The 22,678-nt window shown below is 43.4% G+C and overlaps 1 protein-coding gene across 1 annotated transcript; it reads right to left on the minus strand.

Annotated features, from left to right (window-relative positions):
• Positions 1 to 10,284: 10,284 nt before the first annotated feature.
• NDUFB10 (NADH:ubiquinone oxidoreductase subunit B10) lies at positions 10,285 to 21,656 on the minus strand. Its single transcript, XM_030211734.1, has 4 exons — positions 21,452 to 21,656; positions 16,600 to 16,738; positions 13,651 to 13,790; positions 10,285 to 10,784 (listed from the first exon to the last, which is right to left on the minus strand). Exons 1-4 carry the CDS (start codon positions 21,597 to 21,599, stop codon positions 10,696 to 10,698), a joined length of 516 nt encoding a protein of 171 aa, XP_030067594.1. The 5' UTR covers positions 21,600 to 21,656; the 3' UTR covers positions 10,285 to 10,695.
• Between the last annotated feature and the right edge of the window lie 1,022 nt (positions 21,657 to 22,678).

Genomic DNA, 22,678 nt, shown 5'->3' on the forward strand with positions numbered 1-22,678 from the left:
AGTAGCACACAGGGTACATAGGAGAGTTTTAAAAGACTGAAGGAACCAAAAGTGTTCGGGGGGGGGGGGGGCAAGTTCTGAATGAATGAAAGAAATGAAAATTTACGAGAGGAACACAATCTGAATACCGGGCATTTGTACACAGGGTAGATAGGACACTTTAAAAAAAAAAAAAAAATGAAGGACGTGAAAGTATTACATCTTCGGGGAGGGGTGAGGAGGAAAGCGGTGGGGTGTCCGGATACTGGGTGTTAGGGCCAAGGGGGTATATAGACTTTTGAAAGCCTTAAGGAACCCAAAGTGTGGGAAGGAGGAGGAAAAGGAGGGGAGGGAACGGGGTGAGGGGCATTAGGAACAGGGGAGGGGGCCCTGTCACACACACACACACTGTCACACAGACAGTCTCACTCTCACACACCTGCACATTCACTCTGGCGCTCTCTCTCTCTCAAACATACACACTCCCAGGAAAACCTTGCTAGCGCCCGTTTCATTCGTTCCAGAAATGGGCCTTTTTTACTAGTGTTATATATTAATCAGCTAATAAGTACAGTAAAGGGGAAAAAAATCAACTAAAGACCAGTTTCTATGCACTGAAATACTTCTGGACCAAGTCTTAAGTGACTTCCTAAAATATACATTTCATAATGGTAGAGTTCCACAATGATACTTGCCCTATAAGAAATAGAAGTAGATAATACTCCCTCAAATCTACCATTACAAACAAGAGGGAAAGTGCAGTAGATGGTCTTGTAAACGATCAGACAACAACCAGTGGAAATATTAACCGTTGGGCTGCTGGTAGAGTTGAGGATGCAGTTTAAACTTGGGACTCTTGTTTGCTTTTAGGATATTGCATGGTGAGGCCCTTTACTATCTTGTAAAAATATATGGTGTTACTGAATCAAATTGTTTCAGAGAATAAATCAGCCTGGCTTGCCGTATTCTGTATTAGCTGTAGACTAGTACAAACTGAAAAAACACTGTTACAATAATCAGTCCTAGAAAGGATTAAAGATGGAACCACTAATTGAAAGGTGGAGATATTTCTTGATGTTCTGCAACTTTTTCAACATAAAAAGGAGATGATGGAAGATTTTGAGAAACAATCGCCACAGGAGGAGCCACTGTGGAACCTAAAAAATTTTTTTTTTATCCAGTCTTGGTTAATTGATACAAAAATGGATTCACCCTGTTGGAAATCACTGGTGGTGTAAACACATGACCCAGACTAGTTAGGATGCTGGATCCAAGTGTCTAGTATGGATGGGCAACGTGAAACCATGGGAAGTACAGAAAGGTCATTAACTAGAGTTTTGGTGACTTTAAACACTATTTTGCAAATATTTTCACAACAGCCACTCTTCCAGCATTTGGTTGTTTTAACTTATTTGATCTCTGTACACTTCCAGGTTTTACATCATGTAGTGTGGCTGGTTAGGGATAGTATTGACATTCATGCAGCCCTGCTCTAGCAGATCCCAAACACTTGATTCAGTGTTGCTCAAACCTGATCCTGGAGGCAACCTAGCCACTCAGGTTTTCAGTATATCCACAATGAATATTCATGAGAGATTTGTGTGCAGTGGAGGCACTACATGTTAAATCTGAATATTCATCCTGGGTATCCTGAAAACCTGACTGGCTGGGGTGCCTCCAGGACCAGGTTTGGGAACCACTGACTTGATCTGTTTCTCTCATAGCTCAGTTCTAGGAATGAACAATAGTTTTCCCTAGTCTACCTGCCTAATGTGTGTGAACTTTTTTCTTATAGGAAATTATGAAACCTCTTTTAAATGTGGTTGTTTCAGAGCTTAATTATGTACTGCAGTGGTTCCCAAACCTGGTCCTGGAGGCACCATGGCCAGTCAGGTTTTCAGGATATCCACAATGAATATTCATGAGGGAGATTTGCATTCAGTGGAGGCAGTGCTTGCAAATCTGCATGGTTATTCATTGTGGATATCCTAAAAACCTGACTGGCTGGGGGGCCTCCAGGACTAGGTTTGGGAACCACTGATGTACTCCATGAAAAAAAAAAAATCTAGTTTGCTTTGATCTGCAGGACATTAGTATCATGGGTGTTCTCTTTTGTGTTTGAAAGGCTAATTAACTGTTCCTTAGTGACACATGGGTTATGAACTCCTAGCAGCAGGTGGGTGGAGACAGGAGTGCACAACCCATCTGTCTAGTCTGGAGGGCCTTAAAGGAAAGCAAATTAGCAGGTAAGGCCTAATTTTGAAGAGCCCTTGCCAGCTTTTCTCCATGAAGGGATTTGCTCTTCCACTTTATCATTTTTTTGCCACCTTGCTCTGGCCCTTTTCTAGTTGCCCTAATACCTTTTCAGATGAAGTAACCAAAACTGCACACAGTACTTGAGGTACTGTTGCATCAGCGAACTGCACAGAGATATTGTGATATGCAGTAGCTGTCCATCTTTGAATAATCCTTGATGTGTAATTTGCCTGTTTATTTTTAGCAGCCAACACATGGCCCTTAAGTTTCAATGTCTTGTCCATAGTGACTCAAGGCAGATACCAATGTGATCTTTCTTGGGTCGTTAGTTGTAACTCACAACTGAGCATCTCCTGTCTCTAGTTGGTATTTCCATATGTGTGAACTACAATTCTGAATAGGATAAGAGACGCTCAGTGCACAGAACCTTAGTACCAGTGAGCCTCAATGGGGCAATTCTAACATGCGGGTGTTAACATTTACATGACAGCTATCTGTTTTCACTATCATTTTTGGGATGCAGTGACCTGAACTGTACACACTACTTGAGGTGAGGTTTTACCATAGAGTAATAGAGGTATTTTAATCCTTGTTTTATTTTCTATATTGCTTTCCTCAGAACTGCCTTGAGTGAATCTTCATAAAAGCGGTTAATAAATCCCAATACATAAATTCTTAAACACTGTTTTCCTTAGCATCCCTCCGGACCGGACCAGGATTGGACTGTTGGGTTGTGCCCGCCTACCAGCAGGTGGAGACTGAGAAAAAACTCTGACTCTAGAGAGCCAATAGGAGCCCTGGCCATGTGACCTTAGCCTCAGTATTTTCTCAGTCTCCCAGCAGGTAGGAAGTGAGCACATTAGTCTCTCTCTCTCTTTTTCTCTATAAGATATTACAGATATATTTATAATACTTTTTCTGTGCCTGGAATCGTAATTAGAGGCTTGACAGGGTTTCTTTTCTTTCTTTGACAGCCTCTGGGGTGTTAAACTCGGGTGTCTCGAGTCCACCCCCCTTCCTCCCCAGGGAAGGGCCGTCCCTTTCTCTGGAAAGGTGTACCGTCTTTGGGAGAGGCAGCCACTTTTAACAGGCAGCTGCTTTTAAAGAATTAAATCAAGTAAAAGAAAATTTAAAAAATTAATTCAAATGAAAGGAATTTAAAGGAAGTAGTTTTTGCTTTCCCCAGTCTTATAACGAGCAGGTAGCTCTTCTGTCTTATTCTGTTTGAAGAGTCTTTATTTTCTTTTCTGGCGGAGCTATTTAAAAAAAAAAAAAAAAAAAAGTGAAAAGTCAGCGTCTGTGACTTTAATCGGCGTTTTTTTGTTATCTTCATTATTTTTCCTCTGCTATCCGGCGTTGTTAGCGGCGGTAGTTGTAAAAAAAAAAAAAAAAAAAAAAAAAGAGAGAGGCGCGAACTGTTAAGCGCGTGCTCGCTCTTGGACAGGTCTGTATAGCTTGGGAGCTGTATTGACGGTTCCTGTCGGGCCAGAGGCTAAACCATGTTTTGTGCGGCATCGGAGGTTATCTGTTTTTCAGTGGCACGGATTTCCTGCTTCTTCGTCGGTCTGGTCAGTGGTTTTCTCCCCCGAACTTTATTCTTATTTTGGCGCGCTTGGCCGCCATTGTTTTGCCTGCAGCTGCAATTTCCCTTGACGCGGCAGCGTTTTTCTGCTTTTACTGTGTTTGGCTGTTTGTGCAATGGAAAGGAGATATTGTTTCTCCGGTAGTTGGGGCAATTGGTAGTATATTTTCCCCGCAATTAATTTTTACATGTATTTTTCAAGCTATTAAAAAAAACCAAAAAAAAACCCGAAATGTTACGATGCGAATGGCGCTCATTTTGTTTTTCCCTCTGTTTTTTCTCTGTCGGGGACTTTTTGGTTGCTAGCAATGTTGTGAATTAAAGTGCAGCTCAATTGGCGATTTCTTTGTTCTTGGCAAGACTCCGATTCAAAGTGCAGCTCAGTCGGGAATTCTCTGTTTTAGACAATGGGGCGAATTAAATTATATCTCAGCTCCAAAATAACCAATTTCCTATTCCTTTCCCTTGTGTGTGATGTTTGGAGGAAAGGTCTTTGCTATTGTCTAGCGCAGTTTTTATGGAGGTCCAGTGTGTGTCACTCTGTCTTTCTCATTTCCTGGTGAATAGGACTACATTGTCTAATAGTCAATTAATTAGTACTTTACAAATCTGGCCATAATATCTTAGTTCCTTTCAAGCATTTCCCTTTATGGCTATGATGTTATACAGTGTTTTAAGAACTTAACAAACATTTTCTATGGCATAGGCTATCTGGTTCAGGTGCCATTGTTTGGTACTTTACAATGCTGGACATAAGATCTTAATTCCTTTCAGGAAATTTTCCTCTGTGGCTGTGTTCTTATACAGTGTTTTAAGATCTTAACAAACGTTCTCTAGAGCCTAGGCTATATGGTTCAGATGCCATGTGCAATGAAATACATTGTCTGATACTCAATTGTTGCGTACTTTGCAATTCTAGACATAAGGTCTTACTTCCTTTCAGCAATTTTCTTTCATGGCTATGCGTTCTCTTTGGCATAGCAGATGACAGCTGCATAGGCTACATGGTTCAGATGGTTCTCATATTCTAGGAGACTCAGTCCTGTCTACCGAGCACCCAGTTTTCTCAGATGCTTTAGAAGGCATGTTTTATTCACATCTTCTCTACTTTCCAACTGTCTTGGAGTTTCTCATGCGTTATCTTAGTTTTCTTCTAGGACTTACAAGATATATGTCCACTTAGGGAGTAAAGTTATCAGGTCAATTTGCATTTTCTCCCACTTAAGGATATTGGGAGGTCCTCACGCCATCTACTTGTATTTTTGTTTCCTCTATCTATTCAGCCTGGGCACATGGTAAACATTCTGGTTTTGTCCAGTATGACCATCCATAACATCTGCTATCCCTTTCTCTTCCTTACAGATTTTAGGGTCTTGTTTCAAGCTTTCTTGACGTCAGGTACAGTCTTGTCTCCTGTGGCACAAATTCACCACCTTTTCCGTAATAGGTATTTTCCAAATCTATTCTTTTTCATTTTATTCTTCCTCTCTCCAGAGTTTTTTTCTCTTGGAAGGAGATTCACTCATTTTCTGTGCATTTTTTGCCATAAGGGCATAAGTGTTGCCATAATGGGAAAGGCCAAGAGTCCCCATCCTGTTTTCAGATGGGGTCAATCCAGATTGCAAATACCACATTCATATCTCGTGAGTGTGCATCTGTTCATCTCTGTACATCTCAGTGAGGAAGGAGGCATGACATGATACGAGGTTTGGGGAGATCCGGCAAAATTAAAGGCCAGTGTGTCTCAGTCCACGCTCAACATATGGTGATCCTTTCATTTTCATTCTGTATGTCCTCATTCCAGACCTTCCTTTCAATTGGAAGGGGATTTTTTCACTTCCTGTGCATTTTTGCTATTAGTATATGAGTATGGTCATACGGGGAAAGTCTAAGAGTCCATTAAGCCCAGCATCCTGTCCTCAGTTGTGGTCAATCCAGGTTGCAAGTACCACATTCATTTCTTATGGGTGTGGGTCGGTACATCTTAGTACATCTCAGTATAGGAGGAGTAATGTCCACGATACGAGGATGATGAGAAGGTCCTCATTACCAGTTTTCTTGCCCTGCTCTTCGGTCTCGCGTCGGCTCCGCGCACTTTTTTCTTAAGTTATGGTCGTAGTAGCAGCGGCGCTCATGAAACTACGTCTTGTCGTTTCATCCTTTCCATAGATGTCTGGTTCATTACAGACAGTCTTATTGGCAGAGTTGTCAGGTCAAGCAACGGGTGGTGCATTTCGGGCACACCCTAGGTTATGGGGTGCATGTAGCCAGGTCTCTCATTTGAGCTCTCTTTTGAGCTCTCGTGTGATCTCATTAGATTTCATAGCATGTTTCTATTTTTTCTCTCTTTGTTTAGTCAAGTTGGCGCAGACTGTTTTTGTCTTCTCTACAAGCGTCCCACTTTCTGTTTTCTCTGGATGTTCTTGGGCCTTCGGCCATTACCTTGCTCTATTTTGCAGAGTAAAATTTTACTTTCTAGCTCCCAAGAAGGAATTTTTTCTTCATTCGCTTTGGAGTCTCGGTAGTCTTTTTTTGGGCAGCTTTTCACTCTGTCAATTTCGTGACCATTGAAGAAAAAAAAAAAAAAAAAAAAAAAAAGAGTTCTCAGTGGATAGTACCTTAAGGGGAGGTCCCAGTTCTACAACTATTTCTTTTCGCTCTGACCTTCCATGTGCCTCGCTTACTCTCTTGCTAAAAAGACTTGTCAGCGGCAGAGATAGATGCCCTCTCGTATCCAGATATTTATCTCTGATGGAATCCCTCCGCTCAGTTGGCCTCTGTATTCTCACTAGTGGTCTGGTGGTTGAGATTGAGCATTCTTCCTGCAGGTATGCCGGGAGCATATACACAGTGACCAGTTTTTTGATGGCTGCATCTGTGAAAATATATATGTATATTTATAGTTCTGCTACATAAGTACATATGTAATTCCACACTGGGAAAAGCTCAAAGGTCCTATTGAGCCCACATTTCTGTCCACGGCCAATCCAGACCATGAGCACCTGGCTAGATTCCTAAACGTACAAACATTCTATACATGTTGTTCCTGGAACTGTGTAGTGTTTTATGGACTTCTATATGTTTCTAACAGATGAAAGGTACTAACAAGTGTCTACTGTTGATTTATTCCCGTTTTCACTAATTGGGGTCTACAACAAGAGTCTCAGGTGATTGGCTTGCAGAGGCAACAGCTACAGATGATTCTTTCTCTCTCAGTTGAATTGCGCTTTGAGATATGTTTTCTTCATGTTGGGTAACTGCAGCGGCTGTCAGTTTATTTGCACCTTCAGTCTAGTTTGCAGCAGGGATTTAGGTACCTTCTTCTTCTGCATAGTATTTAACTGCATTCTTGTTTTTACCTATTTAGCTTCTAGTGATCAGGTACTTTTTCACTGACAGGCTTTACATACTTCCAATCTGTTGCTAGGTCAGCAATAGTCTACAATATCTGGAGTATTGTACTTCAGGATTTCGGTTTCCACTTTCTCAGCTGAGGTAGATTCATTGCAGTTTTTTGTTGCCAGGCGGCTCTGCTTCTACCTTTGTCATCCTTCTTTCAGTCGTTTTTTCTCGAGTCTCTCTGTCCTTTGCGCTGCACTGATAGTGCGGTAGGGGACAATATATAGCGGCCACTTGGTAGGGGACAATGTTCAGCGTCGCTTGGACTTTTCAGCTTCAGCTTTTTTGCTTTGTAGTCATTCTATTTAGTTTATTGGCGGTTCTTGGATCGTCAAGCTTTGGCTTCGTATTCATCCTAGTTTGGGTGTCTTCAGGGACTCTACCACATTCTCAATGTCTGTCCCTCCCGTAAGATTACTGCTTTGGTACTTCCCAACAGTCCAATCCTGGTCCGGTCCGGAGGGATGCTAAGGAAGGAGAAATTAGATCTTACCTGCTAATTTGCTTTCCTTTAGTCCCTCCGGACCGGACCAGGCCCCTCCCATGTTCTATCAACTCTTTAGATTCTTTTATTAAGTTTGGAAGTGTATTCGTTCCTTTACCACACGTGGAATGTTTAAAAAACAAAAACAAAAAAAAAAGACTTTGCGTGGTCCATACCACTTCTCTGGTGGTTGCTGGTGAGCTCGGTTGCTGGAATGTATATAAAACCTTAATGGGTCATACCACTTCTCTGGTGAGAGTTGCAGGTGAGTTCAGTTGCTGGAATATATATAAAGCCTTAAATATGTCATACCACTTCTCTGCCGAGAGTTGCTGGTGAGCTCAGTTGCTGGAATATATATATATATATATAAAACCTTAATGGGTCATACCACTTCTTTGGTGAGAGTTGCTGGTGAGCTCAGTTGATGGAATATGTATGAAACCTTAAGTGAGTCATACCACTTCTCTGGTGAGAGTTGCTGGTGAGCTCTAATATGAATGGGCATGCCACTTCTCTGGTGAGAGTTGCTGGCGAGCTCTAATATGAATGGGCCATGCCACTTCTCTGGTGAGAGTTGCTGGCGAGCTCTAATATGAATGGGCCATGCCACTTCTCTGGTGAGAGTTGCTGGCGAGCTCTAATATGAATGGGCCATGCCACTTCTCTGGTGAGAGTTGCTGGCGAGCTCTAGTACTCGGTTTTGCCGAGGAATTTGTGGCTGCTAGGATTCCATACGGCACAGAAGTTCTTTCTTTCTTTCCTGCTTTGTTATTCAAATACTGAGGCTAAGGTCACATGGCCAGGGCTCCTATTGGCTCTCTAGAGTCAGAGTTTTTTCTCAGTCTCCACCTGCTGGTAGGCGGGCACAACCCAACAGTCCAATCCTGGTCCGGTCCGGAGGGACTAAAGGAAAGCAAATTAGCAGGTAAGATCTAATTTCTCCTTTGTTTTGCTTTTTTGGCCACTACTACACACTGAGCAGATTTCAATGTATTGTCTTTGATGACACCTAGAACGTTTTCTTGGGTAGTGACAATTTGCATCACTTTGCAATTGTACACATTAGATTTCATCTGTTGTTTAGATGCTTAGTCTTTCAATCTCAAATTCCTCCTGCAGTTTCAGGTCCCATGCAATTTAACAACTTAAGAAGAATACATTTGCAGATGATGCACAACTATTCCATTTATTCTCATTTTGAGTACCTTGCTTAACATTAAAAAGCTGCAGACCCAGTACAGATCACTGACACTACACTATTCACCTGCCATTGAGAGAATTGGCCATTTAATCCTACCCTCTTGTTTCCAATCCAAAACAGTGCCTCCTATCATTTCTCATGAGGAACCTTGTCAAAGGCTTTCTAAAAATCTTCCGATGTTGCCTTGTCTGGTACTTCCTGTCAGTGGTGAGTGCACATCACCAGGACCCCCAAAACAGACCAGGCTTGCCCCATGACTTCCTGCTGACAGTGCACTACCTCTGTACATAGCCCAGGAAAAGTCCTTCCTTTTCTACACTGGTGGGCCAAATCATATCCCCTCATGTAGTGGCTCTGTCATAGGAAAAAGGGGACGCAGTACTTTATCGAGGTATGTGGCAAAGACCACGCCCCAGATTCTGTGCCTAGAGAAACCTAGCATCAGGCATTGAGATCACCTTATAGAAGACCAGAAAACAGGACCATGTTTTTCCTTTGGCTACATTTGACTCCCTATTCAGTACAGGCATGCATTCAAAATTCTTTGCTTCAGAAAGCCCTTTCTCATGGCACGCCAGCATCTCTTCTGTTGTGATTCCTGGACTTTGATCCTGGGGAACTGGGTTTGATTCCCACTGCAGCTCTTTGTGACTCTGGGCAAGTCACTTAACCCTCCATTGCCCCTGGTACAAACAAGTACCTCTATATACTATGCAAACCGCTTTGAATGTAGTTGCAAAAACCATAGAAAGGCTTTATGTCAAATTCCATTCCCTTTCCTCTTCTACTCCTTGTCCGCTGCATTCCCTAGACAAACAGCAGTTGGTACTCCCTTCTCCAAGACCTGCTCACTACGAACCCACTTTCTGCCTTTTATTTTCTTCCTCCTTCCCTTATGTTCAATCAGAATTTTCTTAAGTTCAAAGTCCTATTGAAAACAGATTCTTCAGAAATGTCCTTTAAGCTGCCTGCTTGACTTTAGGTGATCTATTTGAGCCCAGCGGTTTGAGTGAAGTGGCCTGCCTGAGAATCTAGGGAACTGGGTTCGATTCCCACTGCCGTACCTTGTGGCTCTGGGCAAGTCACTTAACCCTCCACTGCCCCAGGTACAAATAAGTACCTGTATACACTATGTAAACCACTTTGAATGTAGTTGCAAAAACCACAGAAAGGCAAGTCACTTAACCCTCCATCCATTGCCCCAGGTACAAAATAAGTACCCGTATGCAATGTGTAAGCCACTTTGATGATATACCTTCTTTCTGTGGTTACAAAATCCCAATCCCTTTCTTTGAACTTCATCTCTCTCCCTACCTGTGTTAGAAAAGATATAGATCAGACATGCAAGAATCATTCAGTCAGATACTGGTGTTCTTTTTCAGTTTTAAGTTTGATTTTAATTATTACTGTGAGTAGCTGTGGCCTGTGAACAGAAACAGCACAGTATCAAAAACTTTAATAAACAAACATTGTGTGTGTAGCAAATTCATCTACCAGGTCTATACGACAAAGCAGGTGCCTTATACACAACCTATTACATCTTATGAACTCCCGAATGAAGACTGTGTACTTTTGAATTTTAGGAGGCAACTGAAGACGTCGCTGTTCAGAGAGGCCTACGGAGAGGTGGAGGATTGATAGATGCAAATCACTTTGATCTATTGCCAGACACGCTTAAAGTGAAAATAAATACAGTGTACTTTCATGGTTTTATTGATTCATGAACAAACAGCAACCACTAAACAATGCTTATGATGGCAGTACATCTGCCATTCTTTTCCAGCTGCAGGTTCAGGCTTCAGCCTTTTTTTCTTCAATCATTCTCTGTTTCTGCTTCATGAGGCATTTCCTGGCATCTCCATATGCACCGAGATCTGCATCTGTAAAGTACATTAGAAGCTTTTGTTGAAGTACAGCATTTGGATGATAAGTCACTTAACCCTCCATTGCTCCATGTAAGCCGCATTGAGCCTGCCAAGAGTGGGAAAGTGCGGGGTACGAATGTAACAAAAGAAAAAAAAGCTTGATTTAAAAATGTCACATCTGCTTATGCTGTGTACTTTCTATGATCCCAATTATAATCTTCAATATGCTTTGTGGAGCATTTCATCCTGCTCTGCTGGGCTTCCAGGTCAAACACAGCCCAACAGCATCCTAACATTTCCCAGCCTGGTACACCACCTGTCTTGAGCCAAGGACTCCAAAACTGCAGGTCCCTCTGAAACTCTTAAAATAGACCCTGGTTATATGTTCTAGGGATTATTCAGTCAGAATTGTATGCTGAATATACACATACAATCATGTTATCTTCTGTTTTATCACCACCGACTCCTCAGTCTCCAAAGTCCTCAGATCACAAAGCCCTGTACATAGAGACTGAGATCACACGCCACATGCCGTGGCTTAGGGATGAGGTTCATTATAGTCACAGTATGAGCAAACTAACCATAAGAACATAAGCGCTGCCATACTGGGACAGACCAAAGGCCCATCAAGTCCACTATTCTGTTTCCAAACCAGGTCTCAACTAGCTGGCAAGATCCCATCACAGAAAAACAGATTTTATTCTGCTTATTCTAAAAATAAGCGTGGAATTTCCCAAGTCCATCTTAATAATGGGCTTATGGACTTTTCTTTTAGGAAATTAGCCAAACTTTTTTTTAAACCCTGCTAAAGTTAACTGCTTTTTACCACATTTTCTAGCAACAAATTCCAGAGTTTAATTACATGGTGAGTGAAGAAATATTTTCTCGAGTTTGTTTTAAATTTACTTCTTAGCAGGTTCATTGTATGCTCCTTACTCCTAGTATTTTTGGAAACAGGAAACAAGCAATTCACAACTACCTGTTCCACTTCACTCAATATTTTATAGACCTCTATCATATCTCCCTTCTGCTATCTGTTCTCCAAGTGGAAGAGCCCTAGCTGCTTTTGCCTTTCCTCATAGGGAAATCGTACCATCCCCTTTCATTTGCTGCCCTTCTCTGTATGTTTTTATAAATTCCGTTGTACCTTTGAGGTGTGGTGTCCAGAACTGCACACAGTATTCAATCTGCAGTCACACCATGGCGTGATACAAAGGCATTATATTAAGAAAGGAATGGAAAACAAAAATGAGAATCATTCTTAACATTCTATTTGCTTTCTTATCCGCTGCTACATACTTAGCAGAGGGTTTTAAAGTATCATCGATAATACCTAGATCCTTTTCCTGGGCAGCAAATTCCTAATGTGGAACATGGCAGCATGTACTTATACTTTGGGTTCCTCTTTCCCACATGCATCACTTTGCACTTGCTCACATTAAACATCATCTGCCATTTAGATGTCTAGTCTCACAAGGTCCTCCTGCAGTTATCCACAATCCTCTTGTGATTTAACAACCTTGAATAAGTTTGTGGCATCAGCAAATTTCATGACCTCATTAGTTATTCCCATCTCTAGATCATTTATAAATATGTTAAAAAGCAGCGGTCCCAGCACAGACCCCTAGGGAAACCCCATTATCTACCCTTCTCCACTAAGAATACTGACTATTTAACCCTGTTCTGCGTTTTCTATCTTTTAATTCACAATAGGACACTACCTCCTATCCCATGACTCTCCAATTTCCTCTGGAGTCTTTCATGAGGTACTTTGTCAAATGCCTTTTGAAAATCCAGATACACAATATTGACCAGCTCACCTTTATCCATCCACATGTTTATTCACCCCTTCAAAGAAATGTAATAAGATTGGTGAGGCAAGATTTCCCTTGACTGAATCCACATTGGCTTTGTCTCATTAATCCATGCTTATGCATATGCTCTGTAACTCTGTTCTTTAGAAAACAGTCTCTACCATTTTGCCTGGCACCAACGTTAGGCTCACTGGAACCCTTCTTAAAAACTGGTATTACATGGGCCACCCTCTAACCTTCTTCTATCATGTTTTATTTTAAAGATATATTACATATTTTCTCCCTAGCAGGGTTGCTATTGGATAGGTATGACGCTTCTTGTCTCAATAATTGTTTCGCTGGCAGGATGCTGCTCGTGTGATTGTCGGCAAAAACGTTCTAATTTTGTGCAGCCGCTACCTACTGATCAATTGTTTTGAGGATTTTCTGGAGATATGAATCATATGACAAGTTTGTAGACCCCCTGATGCAGGCCAGTACGACCGAAACACGAGTCGTGTCGGGTCTTTTCTGCTGTTTTATTTTTTTTTTTTGGTCTCCTCTACTGTTTTGTACTTGGTTGCTTCATCCGTGGAGGTTTTTTTCTTCTGTTTGTCTTGAGTTGTGATTTTTTTTTTTTTAATAACATCCATGTCTGATGTAAATTTTGGAGCAACTGGCCCCAAAAGAACCCCTCTGTATCCTTCTTTGCATTGAGTATCATCTCCAATCCCCTGGTCTCTCATGCTACACTAAAGTCATCTAGACAAGCTGCATTTTTCATTAACGTATCTCTTCCCTTTGGAATGCGCTGCCCCTCTCTCTCGTCTGAGACCTCATACAAGCTGGCACCAAAGCTCACCTTTCGCTTTAGCGCTTAAAGTTGTGGACTGGGGAGCAGTAAGGCAGACACAATTCCTACTTTTTAACATTACTTCTCTTGCTACCAGGCTGTCCTACCTAATTTCTGGAATTCCATTTCCTCTCTGTTTTCTCCTGTTTTGCTGCTTAGTTAAATACCGAAGTGGTTTACAATTCATTATAGAAGAAGAACAGCACATTTCCAAATAAACAAAGATATTACTTACATCTGGACTGATAGGCCTTACAAATCTGTTTAAACTGCTCTAGTTCCTTAGCACAGTTCTGGACATAGCTGTTTCCTTCTCTTTGTTGACAGGCTCTCATTCGTTCCTGAATAATCTTCACAATCTCCTGATCCACTTTGCTGCAAGAAAAAGAATATTCAAGCTTACAGTGTTAAAATCAAATCATTCATTCACCCTGCAATCATGGGCATGAACCTACTTGTCACCTTTAAAGAAATGGTCACAACTCTCCCTACCTGTGAATGCCGCTTTTGCTGCTAGTGGGGGCAGTGGTAGGTCTCTCTGACATGACCAGCCAGTCCTCAATGCAGCTTTCTGATGCTGCTGCTGGGTTGCACTGAGAGAGAACGAATGAGGTGCAAAAAAAAAAAAAAAAAACCTCAAACAGAAGGTGCACTGAATGCCCACTTAGGTATTGACTCTTTAATTACTCCCAGCCAGTGGTGTGTTGGTAAATGTTTAACAACAGGCTCTCTCCCCGGTCCACCTCTGTGCCCCCCTCCCCCCAAATTGCAGAGCTGGCTATAGCCGGGGAGAGAGCCTGGGGGGGGGGGGGGGGGGGGGCAGTGGCAATGCATTACTCTTTCCAGGAAAAAAAAAAATTTAATGCTCCCAGGTTCCAATCTAATTCATGTTTAATGTGGGATAAAATGCCATAAATAAGTAAATATAAACTTTTAACGTTGAGAACCTGATTCTCATAACATGATGTGTGTTTTAGAAGCCCTTTACCAGGACAAAAAAAAATCTCTGCAGTATACCCAAAATGACACAAACCAAATTAGCATACAGACCAGGAATTAGGAGAACAGACAGACAAGTCTTGCCAACTCTGAAAAACAATGTGTTATCAAAATCTCAGAACCTAACAAACAGATCCCTATTCAGACACTTGGCCTTGCAGTCATACATTCCTCGCCTCACCCCATGCCTGGAACAAACTCCCTGAGCCCATATGCCAGGCCCCCTCCCTGCCCATCTTCAAAGCCTTGCTAAAAGCCCACCTCTTCAATGTCGCCTTCGGCACCTAACCACCATACCTCTATTCAGGAAATCTACCCTACTTGACATTTCGCCCTTTAGATTGTAAGCTCCTTGGAGCAGGGACTGTCCTTTTCTTAATCTGTACAGCGCTGCGTAACCCTTGTAGCGCTCTAGAAATGTTAAGTAGTAGTAGTAATAGTAAGAAGACGGGACACCGACGGGAACGAAGGGAAGACTAGAGACGGGCAGGGTTTTCACTGCGGCTGCTGTGACGGAGGTAAATCAAAGATTTAAACCCCCCAGGGCGGCAGGAGATGAGGTAAGCATGGCTTGTCGCGCCACTGGGAGCTGGCTCGCTTGCCAGAACAGGCTCGCGAGAGCTTTAAAAATTAAACAACCGGCTCCAGCACACCACTGCTCCCAGCCCCAATTCCAATCGACTTGCAGCCTTCTTCTTATTGCAGGCTAGTTCCTAGCAGTGCAAGGCAAGTCTCACTAGGGCATGCTAGCTTCTCCCTTGTTCCTGGAGAGGCTGGACTCTGGATTTGTACCAGACAGAGCAGAACAGACCACCACTGGCGGAATATCTAACTCCTACTGTTTACTTATCTACATGACAATCTGGCAAAAAAATGTTCTTTTTACCCTTAGGGAACCTCTGCAAAAACTGCTGGTCGTGAAGGGACACAACTCATAGAATGTTGGGTATTATTAGGAATGGTATGGAAAACAGGTGTGAGGATGTTATAATGCCATTGTATCGCTCCATGGTGCGACCGCACCTTGAGTATTGTGCTCAATTCTGATCGCCGCATCTCAAGAAAGATATAGTAGAATTGGAAAAGGTGCAGCGAAGGGCGACTAAAATGATAGCGGTGATGGGACGACTTCCCTATGAAGAAAGATTAAGGAGGCTAGGGCTATTCAGCTTGGAGAAGAGACGGCTGAGGGGAGACATGATAGAGGTATATAAAATAATGAGTGGAGTGGAACAGGTGGATGTGAAGCGTCTGTTCACGCTTTCCAAAAATACTAGGACTAGGGGACATGCGATTAAACTACAGTGTAGTAAATTTAAAACAAATCGGAGAAAAATTTTCTTCACCCAACGCGTAATTGAACTCTGGAATTCGTTGCCGGAGAACGTGGTGAAGGCGGTTAGCTTAGCAGAGTTTAAAAATGGGTTGGACGGTTTCCTAAAGGACAAGTCCATAAACCACTACTAAATGGACTTGGGAAAAATCCACAATTCCAGGAATAACATGTATAGAATGTTTGTACATTTGGGAAGCTTGCCAGGTGCCCTTGGCCTGGATTGGCTGCTGTCGTGGACAGGATGCTGGGCTCGATGGATCCTTGGTCTTTTTCCAGTATGGCATTACTGATGTACTTATGACTGGCTAGCCCTAATGTAATCTTATTTACAGCCTTCCCAGCTCTATAAAGGGAGTCACCCAAAGCAGCCTATAGTGTTAAAGCATATGATATGGAGTAACACAACATATATAAAAACAAACGACACAGCAACTCAGACAGTACTGTCCCGAGCTGAAGAAAGGCTGCGGTACAAACAAGTCATGACACCACAATGCGATCATCCAAAACCACAATACTCAGAATGGTCACAACGAACAAATCCACCCCCTCTCCCCCCCCCCCCCCAAAAAAAAAGGTACATCGGACATCATTTATTAACAAACAAGTTTTTCCTCGACGGCCTGTTGCTATTAATGCTAAAATCATAGCACAATTCATAAGATGAGGGGGAAAAAAAAAGGATACTTTTAACTCTGTTTTTCCTCGTATACTGTAGTTTTAAGGCAAACACTTGAGTGAGCTGCTTTGTAGCTAGTGTTTAATGCAGAGTCTGGAAGACTGCAAGAATCACAATGAAATGCATAAAAATGTTCTCTTTTAAAGATAAGAAAATCGAGGGTTACATACTGGTCCCTTCTCCACTGCATCTCAGCTTCAAACTGGCACAAGTGGTCTGTCACCTCACATTCTACCAGGTCTGGTACACGACGAAATTTCCGGTGATAGTAGTAAAACTTGTGTCTTGAACGCTGGCGTTCCACCCACTCTGCAAAATGGGAAGTAAATGCACATCAACTACGAAAACGCAATTGTACTGCACAAGAAAGGCAGAGAGTGTAAACAGCCAAAATCTATCTTTTTTGCTTGCAATACCTTTATTACAGCATAAACTTTTGCCACAGATTTCACTTTAAAAGGCAGGTTTTATTTAAACTCTTCAAGCAAAAATAAATTTGCAACCTAGAATGAATGAATTCTTCAGAGCATTCTGTCAGGTATAATTTGCAATCTTGCTCCTCCTTTTCCTCACCAAACCTGTCGGCTCTGGTTGGATTTCACCACAGGACATAATGAACACAGAAATCAGATTCCACAGATCGGTCCTCTTAATGTGGAAGACTTCATTCAGGGCATTGAAAATTAATGGAAAATAGTCACAGCAATGCAACTACAATTAAATTCACTAGACGAAACTTCATACAAAAAGGCCAGGTTCTCGAACAGCTGAAAATACCATCTAACTATATAAATGACAAGTGGCCAACTCACCTGCAAATGCGCAGTAGAGACTTCCCTCTCTGTCCTGCCCTCGCGTCAAGACGTGATGACGTCAGAGGGCGGAACAGAGAGGGAAACGGACGCTGCCGCTGGAGCCTTGAGACGACGCAACATCGCCGGCGCACCAACCTCCATCCCCCCCATCCCCGACGTCGCCGCTGCTCCCCTCCGTATTGGGCCCCCTGCACTGACATGAGAGCGATCTGCTGCTACCTGCAGTGCTTTCACACGGAGGTGAGAGGCGCTCTCATGTCAGTGCAGGGGGCCCGGCACGGAGAGGGGAGGGAGTGGCGGCGAGGAGGGTAGCTGGACATGGGGGGGAGAGCAGGGCAGAGAGGAGGGTTGCTGGACATGGGGGGAGGGCAGGGGAGAGAGCAGGGTTGGTGGACGGGGGGGGGGGGGGAGGCCAAGGGAAAGAGGAGGGTCGGTGGACAGGGTGAGGGCAGGGGAGAGAGGAGGGTCAGTGGACGGGGTGAGGCCAGGGGAGAGAGGGCTGCTGGACATGGGGGGAGGGCAGGGGAGACAGGAGGGTTGGTGGACGGAGGGGGGAGGCCAAGGGAAAGAGGAGGGTCGGTGGACGGGGTGAGGGCAGGGGAGAGAGGAGGGTCGGTGGATGGGGTGAGGCCTGGGAAGAGAGGGCTGCTGGACATGGGGGGAGGGCAGGGGAGAGAGCAGGGTTGCTGGACGTGGATGGATGGAGGCGAGAATTATTACATTTTGCAAAACACAAATCTTGCCCTTTTTAACGGGCTTAACGGCTAGTTCTATATAAATGCAGATATTACTGTGTTATTTCCAATCTCCAGTGACTGGTCTTCCACTACAGGTTAGCGCCTCTTTATCTTGTCGATTTGGTTGTGTGCTTCAATTTAAGTCTCCATATCATATGTGCAATCTATATTTATGGGGCCCTTTTACTAAGCCGCATAAGCGTCTACACACGCCCAACGCACACCGAAATTGAATTACCGCCCGGCTACCGCGTGGCTTTTGCGGTAATTTCATTTTTGGTGAGCGACCGAAAAATAATTCTTATTTTCGGACGCACATATCGGACGTGTGCCAAGTGGAATTTGACGCACGTAGATCATTACCGCATGAGATTTTACCGCTAGGTCAGTGGCTGGTGGTAAGGCCTCAGACCCAAAATGGACGCGCAACAGTTTTCATTTTGCCGCACATCCATTTTCAGCAAAAAAAAAAAAAGGCATTTTTTTTACAGGTGCGCTGAAAAATGATTCTGCACGCGCCCAAAAACACACACCTACACTACTGCAGGCTATTTTTTCAGCGCACCTTAGTAAAAGGAACTTGAAAACTTGTATTATTTCTAACCACTTGGTGTTGCGTAATTTAAAAACTTGGCGCCCTGTTTACTAAGGTGCGCTGGTGTTTTTAGCGCGTGCACAAAATTAGCCCGCGCTGTGTGGGCATCTACACAGTTAGTGCGCTCTAATGGTTACCACGCGCTAAAAGCACTAACGCACACCTTCTTTATTTGAGACATTTTTTTGAGCCATTTGATAGATTATGGTTTGGTTCATAATATGTATTTTCCTGGCCGGTTGTGGGTCAGTGTTCTTTTTATTATGTAATCCGCATTGAACTGTTCAGGTCATAGGCGGTCGGTGGCCCAACTGTTTGGGGAGGTTAAAGGGGGGCGGGGTCAGGGGTGGTGCTTACATCCATAATTATCTAACAACACAGAAAAAAAAATAAGTAAAATTTATATATTAGATATGGATCATATGTCAAAGACTAAAGTGGTTGCTCAAACTGTCCGAGAGCAGTATAGTTGGAAGGAAAGTGCATTTCTACAGAATAGGCAGCCAGAACTTTTGGATGACACAAAAGCACCAGTGCTAAGGTCCAATTTCCAGAGTGCAGAGACACCAAGGGTTTCCCATCCCAAATGTGAAAAGTACCACCCCAATTAGTGAGATTCAAGGGTAGCAAGTGAAAGCTGAGCTACTACCGAGAATGCTATGAGCTAAATCAAGTCCAAATTATAATATTAGGCATATTGAAAAGTTTGTTTTGTTACATTTGTACCCCGCGCTTTCCCACTCATGGCAGGCTCAATGCGGCTTACATGGGGCAATGGAGGGTTAAGTGACTTGCCCAGAGTAATACAAAACCTTTAAAAAGTCAATCAGGACCTACTGAGTCACACCAACAGACTTCAATTTCAGAAACTGACACATTCCACTCACTAAATTAAAAAATGAATAAATATTTGAAACAAAAATGTATAATAAGGTGATACCTTTTTATCAAACTAATTTAATACATTTTTTGACTAGCTTTTTGGAGTTTACTAACTCGAGGAAGGAGGTTTAGACCTCTGAAAGCAGGTCAAAAAATGTATTTAGTCCAATAAAAAGTTGTCATCTTATTTTCCATTTTTTGTTTTATTTATTAACCTGTAAAGTGGACTAACATGGCTACTTCATTCTACATTAAAAATAATTTCACCTTTGCTATCTGGCGTCTAATTTTTCTGGCGAAATGCTTTAAACACCAGTAATAATGTTTTGTATGAGCAAGGTAAGGGACTGGGAGTCAGTGATGTTCTTTTAAAGCAGGTGAAACACGATTGAATTTCCGTAAGTGGCAAAGAAGGCAAATGGCCATGCTCTGTAATGTTTGTAAATGTTTAAGCAAAGAATTAGAAATACCTAGATAAACAATGTTACAGTAATCCAAATGTATCATGAAAAGAGAGAGAATTAGAGAATGAAAGTGATCGAAAAAAGATTGAACGGATCTCAAATGGTGATGCTCTGGGCAGGGCACTGCCATTTTGAGAAGACGCTTGTAGGAAGAGGGGCTAGGATTGCATCCCTGCTGCAGTGAAGGTATCAGGGGTTCAGGGGCCACCAGTGATGAGGGAGGGTTAGGGCAGGAGGATAGAGGTTCCACTGCACCACCAGGGTACTCGTATGTGTGTGGGGTGGTTTGTGGGTGCACTGGAGCCCCAGGGCTAAACCCATTAATGGGGGTTGGTGGTCCAGTGGATCCCTAGGGCCGACAGCGACAGTCTGTGCGGAGAGCTGCATCCTGCTTCCCCTCCTGCCCCAAGCTGGCGTAGGATTTTCAAGCAGTAGAGTGTCGTTGTTCTGCGTACTCTACCTTTGATCATGGGTTGCTGAAATGAATGCGCAGACCAGCATACATTAGCATGTTGTTAGCATGCTACGTTCATTGATCTGCTGCACTCTCTTTTACTCCGGCGCTCTGGGCGGCTGGTCATGAAGCACCTCTTGCGCCCGCATTTATCTCAGCCTATGAGGTTCCAGGATCCTTTGCCGAGATCAGGTAAGTATTGTTGGTCCATTGGGGGAGGGGCATAGTTTCACAGGTCAAGGTGCCCTTGAGGGACTGGGGAAAAGGGGGGGGGGGGGAGTTTTCTCCCTTTGTCAGAGGAGTGTGGTAGCCGTGTTAGTCCACTCTTAAGGTTATCAATAGAAATCAAACAAAATAAAACATGGAAAAGAAAATAAGATGATACCTTTTTTATTGAACATAACTTAATACATTTCTTGATTAGCTTTCGAAGGTTGCCCTTCTTCGTCACATTTGCTTATTTCCGATCTGACGAAGAAGGGTAACCTTGGAAAGCTAATCAAGAAATGTATTAAGTTGGAGTGGAGGAGTGGCCTAGTGGTTAGTGCAGTGGACTTTGATCGTGGGGAACTGAGTTCAATTCCCACTTCAGGCACAGGTAGCTCCTTGTGACTCTGGGCAAGTCACTTAACCCTCCATTGCCCCATGTAAGCCGCATTGAGCCTGCCATGAGTGGGAAAGCGCAGGGTACAAATGTAACAAAAAAAAAAAGTTATGTCCAATAAAAAAGGTATCATCTTATTTTCTTTTCCATGTTTTATTTTGTTTGATTTCTATTGACTCCCTTTGTCAGAATGCAAACCAGGCCCAGGACAGGAGAAGGGAAGATGCTGGAAAAGGTGCCCCCGAGTCCTGTCCGTGTCCACTTTCTCATGCCACATAGTAGATGACGGCAGAAAAAGACCTGCAGGGTCCATCCAGTCTGACCAACAGGATAAAACTCATATGCGTTTCTTGCATGGTGGAGGTTTTGCTTTGGATCTGAGCGTCTGGATTAATCCTCCTTGGTGTTTATGATAGTGAATTCCGGCCCAATGCAGCGGGTTCCAATCCCGGGTCGGTCACACTGACTCACCGTGGAAGCGGGTGACCGGCAGATCCACCGAGTAGTAGAAGAGGGTGGTGGCGATGGTGGCCGGGTTGGGGAGGGTCGTCTGCTTCTCCACATCTGGAGTGCGAAGGGGGGGCTCCGGATACACGTCCTTATCCCAGTCCCGGGGCATAACTGCGACCGGCAACTCTCCGTCTACTCCCGACTGACTCTCGCTCTAACCAATATGGCGGCGGCCTAGAGGTCATTCGAGTCTCCACAGGACAAAAAAAAATTTAAAAATCACCAAGCGAGCGAGAAATACAGAAACCCGAGCCAGAAATAAATAAATACCGTGTCCGTTTCAAATAATAATAATAATAATAACAACATGAAGGTCATCAGTCAAAGGTCACGGGCCGTTCGGGGGCGGAGTCTGAGAGCGGAAGGGAGGGAGGAAGCTTGTCAAAGACGGCATCAGCCTATCTGGCCCATTCTGAGGGCTGAAGCCAGTGGGCGGAGCTTGCCGCCATATTGAGTGACTCAAAACAATCGTAGACGCTGTTGAAAGCAGTAGCAAAAAACCTCCTTCGTTTGCCCTCTTTCTGTGGGGGGGGGGGGGGGGGGTTGGGGGTTATATTCAAAATATGTTTTTCAGTGCTTCTGAGCTTGCTTTGTTATTTGCAATGCTGTATTGTACATTTCTGCACTATGGGCTCTTCTTATACAAAGCTGAACTAGCAATTCCTGTGCTGCAAATGAGTGGAAGCCCATAGGAGCTGAGGGGGGTCTTTTATTACTAAGTCGCGGTAAGTCCGATATGGGCTTACCGCTCGCTAAATTGAGTACTGCCAGCCAAGTTCCCACCCCCAGCGCACGCCATTTCTGGTGCTATAAAATTATTTTATTTTTGTAGCACCGGTGTCTGGTTACCGCCGGTTTGGTGTGGGAACCCTTACTGCCACCTCAGTGGGAGGCGGTAAGTGCTCCCCCCCCCTGAAATGACCACATGACAAGTGCTTTACTTGCACAGCCATTTCTTTAAAAAACCCCAAAACAAAACACCCTTTTACCCACTGCGCTAAAAGGGGGCCTCAGCATGCACAGGCCCCCTTTTGCCACAGCTTAGCAAAAGGACCCCCTGAATGGGCTTCTTTATTTGCCATGCAGGAATCGCTAGCACAGCTTTGTTAAAGAACTCCATATGCCTTTATTTTTGCTTATGATGGCAGTAAAAATATTTCTACATAAAACAATAGCAAATGCTTTTGA

This window comes from Microcaecilia unicolor, chromosome 8 (genome assembly GCF_901765095.1).
Source record: "Microcaecilia unicolor chromosome 8, aMicUni1.1, whole genome shotgun sequence".
Lineage (NCBI taxonomy): Eukaryota > Metazoa > Chordata > Amphibia > Gymnophiona > Siphonopidae > Microcaecilia > Microcaecilia unicolor.